The 13,575-nt window shown below is 36.1% G+C and overlaps 1 protein-coding gene across 3 annotated transcripts in view; it reads left to right on the forward strand.

Annotated features, from left to right (window-relative positions):
* SORCS2 (sortilin related VPS10 domain containing receptor 2) overlaps nt 1-13,575 on the forward strand; it is a 1,216,578-nt gene that overhangs the window by 1,163,360 nt on the left and 39,643 nt on the right. For all 3 annotated transcript variants that reach the window (XM_074229834.1, XM_074229835.1, XM_074229836.1), the window contains exons 22-23: nt 3,815-3,927; nt 6,465-6,590. In XM_074229834.1, coding sequence (XP_074085935.1) covers nt 3,815-3,927; nt 6,465-6,590 — 239 coding nt within the window. The remainder of the gene's footprint in view (nt 1-3,814; nt 3,928-6,464; nt 6,591-13,575) is intronic.

Here is a 13,575-nt window from a genome sequence, read left to right on the forward strand (position 1 = left end):
CTCTGTCGGTGGGTAAATGGCATTTGTACCATTGGCTATTTACTTGGCATCACTAGGTGTTTTGCTGTGTCTTGTCAATTACTAAAGGGGCAAGATGCCTGAAAGATGCCCAATGACAGCTGAATTATTTACACTGGGGAAATGTGCTGTCAAAGCAAGGATTAGCCTGATCTGAAAAATAAAAAGAGACATTGTCTAATCCTCAGGTGTGGAGAATGGGGGGGGTGGAGTACAGGAGAACACAGCCTTTATGTATTATGGGCCTCACTGTCAGTCAAGTCTGTTGTGTTAATAGCCTCAGAAACACCTCACTGCCCCTTGCATATATCAGGATAATAGGCCAGAGTTAGTAAAATAGACTAAATGAACTCTTAGGCTAGTTTTCCCATTGATATGGTAAGTGGGTTTCATAAGAGCAACTGAATCCATTGAAAACATGAATTATTCTTTAAAAGCTGTGGAAAACACCATCATATTTTAAGGTATGTTCAAGTCAGAAGTGGTTTTCGGCATCTTTATCTTATTTTACTCAGTGGGAACCTAGAGTAATGGGATTCATTGTTACATGGTTTGGGATAGATAATAGGTGAACTTCTGTCTCTGGCGACAGAGCTCCCAGGAGTCAACCCCTTTAATCCCTCACCTCAACTCCATTTTTTCTTGTCTACTCTTTCTCTCTCATGTTTTCTACCCATCATCATCATCTCCCTTCCCCTCCTACACCTCTTTTTTAATCTTTCCCCACAATACTTTCCAGTTTATTCTCCTCAGCCATTCCTTCCCACACTTTTCTGCCTTCTAATACCAGCCTATAGAATCCTGCATTTTAGAATCCTCACATTCTGGTTGTGTGCCAAAAAGACTAAGGAAAAAACTTGGCCTTCCACAAAAAGTGAGACAATGTGTCTGGAGCTTACCTGCTTAACAGGACACAATGGACTCATTGAAGCAGAGACTCAGCTTCCACAGTTTGCCCTCAGTTATTCAGTAACTATTCCAAGTAGTTTATGGGAAATGGAAACAAGCATCAGACCCTATTTCTTGGGAAGGTAACTTGGTTTGGCTGAAATTGTATTTTTTTTCAGGCCTGTAGGAACACTCTGTGATCTTTTCCATTTGTGCCAAGGATTCATTTCCCACATTTAAACTCAAAAATCTATGTTTGCCTAAAATGCACAGGAAATTTCCATCTATTGATCATCTAAATTAGAGTTGTTCAAAAGTAAAATGCACTTCCTTTATAGGAAGATAGTCTTTCATCTTGTCTGTAGGTCTTCAGTAAGAGCTAGATGATCACTTGTCTTAGATGTTATAGAGAGAAGTTTTTAAATTTTAAATTTTAATTTAATTTAAAATTTAATAATTTATAATAATTTAATTTAATTTAAAATTTATTTAAATTTTATTTAAAAACTGACTGATACTTTTTCCCCTTGTTCATATATTTCCCCTTGTTTCTCTGTCCTCATCATATCTGAAGTGGTTAGGGTATTGGATTTGGATACAGAAAGATTTGGGTTCAAATCATACTTCACACTAATAGCTCTGTGACTCTTATTTAACTTCATAGTGTCTCAGTTTCATCCTGGGTAAAAAGAGTGGGGTGGACTTGATGACCTCTAAAGTCACTTCCAGCTCAATTTCTCTGATCCTATCATCATTTATTATAGTCAAGTTATATTTGATGGCCATTATGATATACCATAATTTGTCTAATCTTCCCTTAATCAATGGAGATCTGCTTTGTATCCAGTTCATTGCCTTTACCAAAAAAAAAAGTTGATATAAAAATCTTGATACACAGGAAGCCTTCCTAGTTTATCATTGATTTCCTATATCTAGCAGTAGAAACTCTGCATCAAGGGGTATAGACATTTTAATCATTTTCTTGCCATGATTCCAAAGAACTTTCTAAAGTTTTTGGACCAATTTGTAGTTCTATTCTATACTTTTGCTATATTATGTACTAGCATATTATATTATAGTATAATATATATGTAGTATATAGTACATTATACTACTATAGTATAATATGCCAGTATTTCAGTGTATTTACCTTTCTACTACTTTTTTTAAAGTTTGGGGGGTTTTTTTGGCAAGGCAATGGGGTTAAGTAGCTTGCCCAAGGCCACACAGCTAGGGAATTATTAAGTGTCTGAGCCTGGACCTGAACTCAGGTAGTCCTGACTCCAGGACCGATGCTCTATCCACTGCGCCACTTAGCCACCCCACCTTTCTACTACTTAATAGATATCTTTAGAATTCTTTGATTCCCATGACACAATTCCCTTTCAAGGATCATATAACTAGTGCCAAGACCCAGACCTAGACTAGCTAACTTTACAGAAATCCATCATCAGTCTTATTCCAACAGAATTTTTTTGATATATCAATAGTGAAAGACTTCTGTAAAGCAGCTATCTATATCAATGGAAAGCCTACCAATACTGACAAAATTTTAAGAATTATTTACCTTGGTAAGCTAGGTGACGCAGTGGATAGAGCACCAGCCCTAGAGTTAGTTAGTAGTACCTGAGTCCAGGTCTAGCCTCAGACATCTAATAATTACCTAGCTGTGTGGCCTTGGGCAAGCCTCTTAACTCCATTTGCCTTCCAAAAACCTAAAAAAAGAATTATTTACCTTGCAAGATTAATATGAGTAAAGTTCATGGGATTGGATACCTGATCTAGATCTGGAAGGGACCTTTGGGGTTATCTAGTCCAACCCCAATCATTTTACAGATGAGGAATCTGTGACTGTGGCAATTAAGTGGCTTATTCAAGGTCACACAGGTTGTAAGCATGAGAGTTAGGCTATGAACCCAGGTTCTCTAATTGCATCCTCTACTATGTGTAGGGGGTTTGATGCTTGGGATTATGGCATGGGACTATGGAAGAAGATAAATCCCTGCCACTCCTATCATCAAGAAGTTTATAAACTGACTAGGGGCAGCTATGTGGCATTGTAGATAGTCCTGATTCCTTGAGTCAGGGGTCAAAAGGACCTGAGTTCAAATTAGACCTCAGACACATGATATTGTCTAGCTGTATGACCTTGGGCAAATCACTTAACCCAATTACCTCAGAAAAACAAACAAAAAGAAAGATGATCTAAGCAAATATGAATAACAAGAGCAAAAAAATATAATTCACTCTTGCCCCAGTTTGAAGCTAGTAAGAACTAAAACTCTAAAGATTAAAACTACTATAAGATTTTGAGAAGATCCTGTTTTAGTTATATGAAGATTTTTCCTCTGCCAACCTTGTGACATATGTGAGTATGATTTAGCTTCATTTTACAGATGAGAAAACCAACTCTCAGAAAGGATGGAAGAGATGGTATATAATGATGAGGGTAGTAAAAAGAACATTGAATGTAAAGTCAGCCAACTTGAGGTAGAATCTAGGCTTTGCCACTTTATGGCCATTGTCACCTTGTACTGGATATTTCACTTTTTAGGGTTTCATCCTAGGACTCATTAAAATAAAAGATGTAAAAACAGACCAATGCCATGGAAAGAACTGAGAATTGATGGTCAAGAGGTTAGAGTCTGAATACTAGATTTACTACTTATTAGCTATGTGACCATAAGTAAATCTCTCTTAACTTCAGTTTCCTCCTTTGAAAAATTGAGATAACAGCACTTGCATCCCCTGATTCAGAATTGGGAAGGGCTACTAAGATGGGGAAGATTATTATTAAACTATAAATAGAAACTATATAATGTTGGATTTTATAGAATAAATTGTATTTCAGAGGTTCCCAGAAATAATTTTTAATTGTCCAAATCATTTTGTTTCTACCTCTCTCCAGATCAGTTTCAAGTTCTTCCCTTGAAGTTTACCAAACACTTGGATATGTACAATCCCAACATCCCTGAATGGCGAGAAGACATTGGCCTGGTAGTCACCCGCCTCCTTTCTGAGGTTAGTCTTCTGAAAATATCATAACTTCTCCTGGAGAGAAGACTAGAAAGGTCATGAGTAGGATGCTATTCTTTCAAGGAAAATGGGCCAAATTCAATGACCAACCAAATGGTGCCCAGGGCCACCCAGAGAGGTAGGCAGATGGAGATGGGTGTCACTGGGGTAACAGCTTGCTGGTCACAGCAAAACAACACTGAATGTTCAGCTCCAGCACTGCCTAATTGGCAGTTAAGAGCAAATGCAGCTGTGAGAGAATTTTTGAGCCAGATGGAAGGAAATGATGCTGATGCAGGAAAAGCTATAGCTTGTATGTGATATAGCTATGGGGTGGGAATGAGAGATGTGTGTGTGTGTGTGTGTGTGTGTGTGTGTGTGTGTGTGTGTGTAAAAGAGAGAGAGAAAGAGATGGTTAGGGGAATGATGATAGAATTATCTCTGACTGAAAAGCTATAACAATCTCTAGTCCAGATAATCAAAATTAATGTCTGTCCAAGGTACTGATTTTTGCCTTTTTATGGAAGTTATAGATGGAGATAACAATTATAATTTGACTATCAAAATGGCATTAATAAAATACTAAGGTTGTCACAGTTGCATTATGATTAGACAATGATAACCATGATTATTATCAGAATTAATGCTGTCTGGGTCATCTTTTCTAAACCTCTTACTTTGTATCTGAGGAAACAAGTGGAAATGTTATCCAAGGTCATATAGATATTATGTAGAAGAATCTGGACTTCACACCAATTCTCTTGCCTTAGAATCTGCCTATGCATCAATAACTTACTTTGTGATAGATACTATACTGAGCACTGAGCACATCAACCTGAATTTTAGGATATTCTCTCAATAATTACTCAACCTTAGATATCCCATGCCCATTTATTAAATGTCATTTAGCAAAGCAGAGAAACCTCTTTCCCCTAAGCATATGCATACATATATAATTTATTAAAAACCAATAAAAAGACATAAATAATTATTTAAAATAAATTCCAATAAAAATCACTGCCTCAATCACCTCTAGTCATCACTGTAATTGCAGATGCCTTTCCCTTACTTCTGGAAATATAACTCCACGTTCAGTTCAGTCAACATACCAAACATTGTCTTTTATTAAGTATTCTCCTCACCTTCCTTCCAAGATTAAAGCTTATACTTTGTGCAGGTCTCTCCATCTTCTTTCTCTTCTTATGTTTCTCTCAAGTTATCTCTTTCCAATCTCCCCCAAAAGTGCTATAGAACAAACACTTTTTAAACCATTATTCATCAAACTCCCCTGCATCATAAAAACTTAGAATCAATAACTATAGCAGAAGTTTTTGGAACAGATACTACATGACCATAAATAATTATGAGGACTTTGAAACAAGAAACAATGATGAGTAAAGTTTTATCTCTATCCTTAAGGTTCTACAATCTAACAAGTAAGGTAGTATTTAAAGCAGATTATTCTACATTATTCCCATAGCAGTAGGCAACATCTTTTGCAAAAACAAGATGACTAGCAAAAATCTAATTAAACTACATTAAAAACTTTCCATCATTTGACTCCAACTTACTTTTCCAATAAAATAGTCATTTCCATGGATTCTGAAATTACAGTCATGCTTAACTATTAGCTTTTTCATGATCTTTCTTGCTCTTGCTCTCTTTTTAAGAAGCCTGTGCCCTCCTATTCTCTATCTTTCAAAATTATTCCTCTTTCTTCAAGACCCATTTCAGGTATCAATTGTCCCATGAAGCCTATAGAAAGAATCATTGATCATAGAATTCAACAAAAATTTAATAAACATAATGTAGTCAAGGCAATGTTTAGGTTCAAGGGATATAAGACAAAAAAATATATAGTCCCTGTACTTAAGGAACTTATTTTAACTAGGAACATAAAACACTTCTAAGCAAATACCAACTGTGTGTTTATATATCTATATAGTCATGCTCAATAAATCTAAGAGCATGAGAATATTAATATCAGGAAAAAGTGGAAGCTGACCTAAGATGAGAAGGAAGCCAGAGATTCTACAAGATAATGTAAGGAAGTGATGTATAAGAGACATGGAGGATCACATGTACAAATGTTTCAAGACAACAAATCAGTTTGACTTGAGTAAAGAATGGGTAAAAGGGAGTAATACAAAATAAGATGCAAAATTAAATTTTAGGTCAAGGATTGTTTTTTAAAAGGCTTTAGGAAATCATTGAAGGTATTACTAAAAGAAGGGAAGTTGGCAGTGGGGAGAATAATCAGTTTCACTGAATTCAGGTAGATAAGCTGTTAAAAGTGGAAAGAGCTCTGTAAGTTAGGAGCTATGGCTTCTAGTCCTGCTCCATTAAATACATGCTTTAAGATCTTGGGCATGTTCTCTTCTTTCTCTGCATCTTAATTATCTCATCTCTAATATGAGCAAGTAATAATAGAAGTTTTCCTCCTTTAAGAGTTCATTAATCACTAAACAAGGTGCCATAACCACCATTACCAAAATAAAATCTTTTTACCAAGCTGACCAATAAATAGGATGCTATCTCTATAGGAAACCAATATTCCTGAAGAGTCTCTGCTAACAGTGGTGAAGCCAGGTCTGCCCACAACAGCTGATTTGCATGTGCTTCTGCCATCACCTAAACCAAAGAGGAAGAGGAGCATACCAAGTGATAAGGTAAGTCAGCCATCTCAAAGAATGCGAATATATGCAAATATAGCCTGTTATATCATCAGAATAATATAATTCATGTTGCCTTGGAAGCAACAGTGTGGTAAACAAGCATAGAACTTAAGAAATCTGGGTTCAAGTTCAAAGTGTCAATTGCACAATGTTAATAAATGCTTGCTGATTGCTTAATCCTGATGCATGACCTTGGGAAACTCACTTAACTTCTCTAGGATTCAATATCTTCCTCTATTAAGTAGAAATAATGATCCTTATACTCTTACCATCACCTTAGAGGATATTTGGGAAGAAAATACTTTGTAAACCTGACAGTGACATAGATGAATAACATTACTATTTTATAGAAAGTTTCATTTGATTTAGAGATGGGAGATAATCTAATCCAAACCCTTAATTTTACAGTGCAAAAACAGAGGCCCAGAAGGAAAGTAATTTACCTAAGTCTCATACCAGTGAAGGACAGTTTCATTTCAGCTAAACAAAACCCTATGTTATCTTATTGTCTTGTGGAAGTGGTGTTTGGGGGCTTTGATTATTTTGGTAATTTACATATTGACCCTATGTTCCAGGAATGAGGGTCTTGTCATATTCTTAAATATATCATCTCATTGCCCATTTTCCTAATAGCTATTTCAAAGTGTTTACTTTCTCTCTCTCTCTCTCTCTCTCTCTCTCTCTCTCTCTCTCTCTCTCTCTCTCTCCTCCAACTTTTGATCACCTCCTCCTCCTGAATCTCTTTATCTTCCTTGATTTCCATAAAACTAATCTTTCTGGGATCTCCTTATTATCTGATTTCTCTTCATCTTCTTCTCTATTGGTTCATTTTCTTTCTTCCCTCTCTTAAATAAAAATATCTCCCAAAGTTCTATCCTAGATCATCTTTAGTTCTTATCCAATAGATTTAGGTAGCATCCTAAAGCATATGGAACCTAAATCTATACATACAAACCTGTTTTCTTTCCTAATTCTTCCTTTCCATAGCCTCTCATTTCTTACTAGCTTCTAGACAGTACCACTGGAATTTCATGATTGTGTCTCAAACTCAGTGGACCCTAAATCATATTTGCTATTTAAACCTGCAATTCTTGCCTTATCTATTTCACCCAGATTTATAACCTCACAGTCATCTTTGACTCTTTCTTCTTCCTTACTCTGCTCATAAAATCACTTGTCAGGTCTTATTAGCGTCGCTTCTTCACTTTATCTTCCATCTGTCCTTTTTTCCCCCCATTTTTTTCATTCTTCTAGCCAATCCCCCAGAGTTTGGACCCTTTTCACTTTACCAAAGTGTATCTTCAAAAGACAATTCTGTTGCTTCCCAGCTTTTCCTCCTTCAATCTCTTTTCTCTCATTGATTTGGTATTTTCTATTTGCCAAAGGAGGGAATAAAACCTTCTTCAAAGAATTGTACATTTCAAGGAAAAAGAAAATATAATATGCAAATATCAAGGTATACAAAAAATTATATACAGAGTTTATGAAGGCATTCTGGAGCAGCTTTGGAAACCAGGAAGGCTTCTGGTAGAAGTCAGGAGGCAGAGAATTTCAAGCAAAGAAGCAATCCAAAATCACATTAGTTTTTTTTGGGGGGAGGGGCTTCCATATCATACTTCTGACACTTTTAGAATCCACCTAAATCTCCAAATATTTTCAGAAAATTTTCAGAATAAATTCCAAAAAAATGCTGTCTATGACTACCCTGTATAACTATTAAATTGATTTTATTTGCTAAATTGATTAAGTGCCAGAACCAGCAAAAATTAAGATAGAAATATATATAAAATTAACTGGAAAAAGTGCATAATCACAAAATATAAAGCATAGCCTAACAATTACTTGTATTTGAATTGAAATCCTTTAAAAATCAGAAACTGAGCAAGGTCTAGATGGTTGCTGTGTTTCTGTCCATGGTGCTGAAATATCTGAAAGATGCTGCAGTCAGAACTCTTAGTTTTCTGCCTTTAGGTCTGAATCAACTACAACCAAGAAATTAGGGGAAAGAACATAACATTAAAAAGTGGGAGAATTTATAGAATTTTTTAAATCTAAAAGGGACCTTAGAAGTCAATTACTCATTTGAGAAGTGAGAAAACAAACATCTAGAATAAGGAAGTAACTTATCCAAGATCACATACATATTACGTATTTGAGCTAGAATTTTTACCCTCTGTCTAAATGCAGTGCTCTTTCTAATTTTCCATCTTTCCTAAAATGATAAAGTGAAGCCAAGTCTCTGATCCCAGGCAAGAAAAAAATTATTTTAGTTCCTTTAACACTTGCACATTTCAGGTAAACAAAATATTCTTGAAAAGCTGTGGTTGCTATTTCTACAGCTTCTATCCTGATGATACTTTAAATTAATGTCATCTGTAAAACCCTGACATTTTGCAGTACTCTTTTCTGATCATTTTTGATACTGTCCACCTTGACTTTTCCTGTATTCCCCCTCCAACCCACTCAGAGTACAAAATGAAGGATCTTTAAAATCAAATTTATTACTTTGAGAGACATGCATGGATATATTCTACAAAAATAGTCTATCAAGGAATCCTAGTCCACCAAAGACCCACATTCCTCCCCACTGCTTCACAGTAACTCCTGCATCCCTGTTCTGAGTTAGCTATATCTTGTTCACAGTCATGGCTCCTTTACTGATGGAGGGTAAATACACCTTATCCTTCTGAGTATGGTAGACTGAGGTTCTATGTTGGACCCTAATTAGTATTTATAGAAGTGTAAATGGAGAGCATTGATGAGGGGACTGCTGACTATGTCCCACAAAGATCAAATGAAGAAATGGGAGGCATTTACCCTGAATATGAGATTTAGAACAAATATGCTCACTGTCTTCAAGTTTTTTAAGGATTATCATTAAGAAGGAGAATTAATCTTGTTTTACATGGCCTGAGAGGATAATTTAGGGAAATTACAATGAGACAGGTTTGGGATCAATATTTGGACAAACCCCTGAATGACTAGAGCTATTTTAAATCAAAATGGATTTACTCAGTGGGTAGTGACTTTCTCGACACTACAAGTCTTCAACAAGAGGCTATATTGTCAGAATTTGTAGAGCAGATTCTTACTTAATTGTGAATTGGAATATGTCTCTTCCAATTTGCCATTGCAGATTCTTATTCATCAGTAAAGAATAATAAAGCATGTGTGGGAGAAGGACATCAGAATACTATGAGATTCTGATTATTTCAGTACCCGATTGTTTATTGCACTGATCTATTTCTCTGCACACAGTAGTAACTTCTTGGCTACATGTCTACTCAACCTGGATCAAAACTTCCTGAATCAACTAGTTTAAACAGAATAAACTGCAAGATCAGAATAGAATTAGAATCAAGAAACACAGATCATCTCTGAGAGCATGGACAGTCATAGGACTTTCCAACCTTCTTAAATCCTCAGTTTCAAGTCCAAACCTTGGGCAATTCCCTCCTCCTATCCTCTCAGTATCATCCTATAGAGTCTAGACTCAACAATACATGGGAGGAGGGAAGAAACAACCAGATCAGCACTAAGGTCTCTTCCAACTCTAATTCTATTATTCTGTGAGTCATTCCTCCTATTCTCAGGATGCAACGCTCTCATCCCGACCCAATGCCAAGGCACATTTTTTTTAAATTTCATTAAAATAAAAGCTAGTTGCTAAAAGACTACCTCACTGAGTCCATCATGAATTGGAGCTCAGTGCCAAGTCAGGGAAGTTTCAAACCTCCTTTTGGCTTCTAACCTGTGCAGCACAAGAGATCAGTAGAGGGCTTCTGGTGCCCTTGTAATTTTGTACATTCTGCTTGAATTAGGAAGGCAGAAGACTGGTCTAAAGATGAAATCTGGATAAGCTTAAAAAAAGACAATAATATAGAATACAAAAAAAGACCAGAGTAAGTACAATGGGAAAAATAAACTAGGCTTGAAATCAGTACACCTGGGTTTTGGTCTAACTTTGTTACTAATAAGGCATATATTGAAAAGTTATTCTCCCATTCTAATCTTAGTGGTCTCAGAGGATTCATGGAGTCAGGAAGGCCTGAGTTCAAATTTGACTTCAGACACTAGCTCTATGACACTGGAGGCTATCTCAAAACTATGGGTTTATCACAGTTGGGACTAGGAAGCCTTAATTTGTTTTAGAAAATTTTGTTTCTAGTCTAGAAATATTGAGATCCTCTAGAAAGGAAAGAAAAGTGGTTTTGGCTTTTATACAATAGTACATACAATAGTACATTTGTCAGGTGAAACAGAACTTTCTTATATTCAGTGTATTATTTGCATAGGAGCTTACCTATTCTTCAGAGACCTGGACTTGAGCATCACAGAGAAAAATCAAAGGACTTGGTAAAGATGATGACCCAGTGTCACTAGATTAGCACTCCAGCACTGACTTCATCTTTGACAAAGTTGTTAAAGATGTCTCCTTTCTCCCATTTTTTGGGCAAGGCAGTGGGGTTAAGTGACTTGTCAAAGGTCACACAGCTAAGTAATTATTAAGTGTCTGAGGCTGCATTTGAACTCAGGTCCTCCTGAAGCCAGGGCCAGTGCTCTATTCCTGTACCACCTCTCCCATATTCTTTTATGTATGTTTGGATCAGAGGCTGTGGATCACTGACATTCAGATTGTACATGAGATTGAGTCTCTGAAGATTCTGAAGGGAGATATTCTAGAATCTAGAATGGTCAATACGGGATCTCAAATGTCTTAATACTGCCAAATCTCCCTCATTTGTCTGAAAGTGGTATTATAATTATGGTGGGTCTGAGTCAGAAAGATTTATCTTCCTGAGTTCATTTATGGTCTCAGACACTTGCTAGCTGGGTGACCCTGAGCAAGTCAGTTAATGCTGTTTGCCTCAGTTTCATCATTTATAATGTGAACTGGAGAAGGAAATGGCAAAGAACTTCAGTGCTTCTATCAAAAAAATTTTAAATGGGGTCCCAAGATTCAGACACAACTTAAATGACAAACAACAACCCAAAATGAGAAAGTTTATGCTTTGCTTTTATTTTATTATTGTGTAATTGGGAAATTTTTAGCATTAGCCTCTTGTGAAATACTTTATACCAACAAACGTACATCTAGATGTTTATGATCAAGCAACCAAGATACCAGATAACACACTCAACTTGGACATTTTCTACCTAGATATATAACCCCAGAGCCAGGCATTAATCTTTTAAAGATGACATTTTCCTCCAGCTGGAAGTGACATAGAGACCCACTTATCTATTCCATAGCCATCTATACTGGTTTCCCCTTCCTTCAGCAACTTGGTATCCCTACTACCTGATTCCAATGACTCAAAATATGCTGGATTGGGCTCTCAGACAATTTACCTCACTTCACTGTAGAATTTACAAGTGCGAGGTCTGCCAATCTCTCTAGAAACAAGGATTACAGGTTCAGATCACCACACCCAATCAGCCTTACTCCTAATTAGAGAAGGTTGTTTTCTAGAGGAAGTAATTTTCAGGTTCCAAAAAGAACATTCTCTCTCCCAAAGTAATTACAAATACCAAAGGTGCTTGAAATTGAGTTTGATGTCTGAAGCAAGCTTTCCATGTAGTTGAAAAATTTTTGAGTATATCACAGACAAAATTCATAGTTTCAATGGATTGTACATGATGAACTCTGAGGTCCCTTCCAACTTATATGTTTCTGTGCTTTTAAATTGCAGATACTCCTGGAAAAGAGTATTTTAATTCAATTAAACATTAATTAAATGTCTATTATAGACACGGTGCTGGATAAGCCACTGGATATAGTCTCCAAATCTTTTGAATGAGTAGAGAAGATAAAGCATATGCATAATTAGCTATATTACAGTGTTGTCAAATCTCTTACTAGTAGGAAGATCGGGGGGGAAAAATCCAAAAGCAAGTATCGTATGACCTAGCACTTAAAAGAAGAGAAAGATGTTATAGAAAGAGAAAGAAAGAAAGTGTGGATGAAGGCTCTAGAATTGGATATGGTGAGTCTTCCAGTTTTGCTACAATAGAGAATATTTAAAGAGCAAAAGTGAGAGAAAACATTAAAAAAATTGGATGACAGTCTAATTATACACACTCTTGAATTTCATACTTAGAGTTTGGAAATTGTTTCTTAGGCAATGGAGAGCTGCTGCATATTTGCAAACTGGAGACTGGCATAATCAGTATTTTTGCATCAAAATTTTTTTGCATCAGAATTTTGCATTAAGATTACTGTGAATACTTTGAAAGATTTGAAAAGAGCACTGGACTTAGAGTTACCCTGAACTTCAGTCCCAGACCTGGTACCTATTAGATGAGTACTTTTACAGAAGTTACTCTGCCTTTTTGTTACACTTAGCTCCCTGTAAAATTAGGATAAGAATGAATCATATGGTATAGTGGAGAATGTATCAGAGTAGGAGTCAGGAGGACCTGGTTCATATTCTGCCTCAGACATTCACTAGATATGTGACTTTGGGCAAGTCACTTAATTTCTTCAAGTCTTAGCTGTCTCATCTATATAATGAGTATTCAAAGGCTTCTAGGTCCCTTTCATTTCTGTGATGTATAGGACATAAAACCACATAACCCTAGGCCAGTCACTTATCTCAGTACCCCCAAGCAACTGAATTAAAATGATTTGTGAAACAGATACTATTCCATATCAGTGGATACATAATAGGGAACTCAGATGAAATCAGACATCTAGTCCCCAATCCCTAATACTTTTATTACCTCACAGTGATCTTATAAAAAAGTGGTTTATGAATATTAAGGGCCTATAAAATAGGAGTTATAATTAGTATTGGGATATAGAAAGAATTGAGACAATGAGGTTAATTAGGAATAATACAAGTATATATAGTAAATAAGACTCTCAATGAGGGTGGTATTGGTAAGAGTGGAAAGGAAAGAGTACTTTTATAAGCTAATTTAAAGTTAGGATCAAAAAAACCTGGCAAGTGATTGGAAGTCAGCAGAAAGAAAGGGA

Source organism: Macrotis lagotis, chromosome 3 (genome assembly GCF_037893015.1).
Source record: "Macrotis lagotis isolate mMagLag1 chromosome 3, bilby.v1.9.chrom.fasta, whole genome shotgun sequence".
Classification (NCBI taxonomy): Eukaryota; Metazoa; Chordata; class Mammalia; order Peramelemorphia; family Peramelidae; genus Macrotis; species Macrotis lagotis.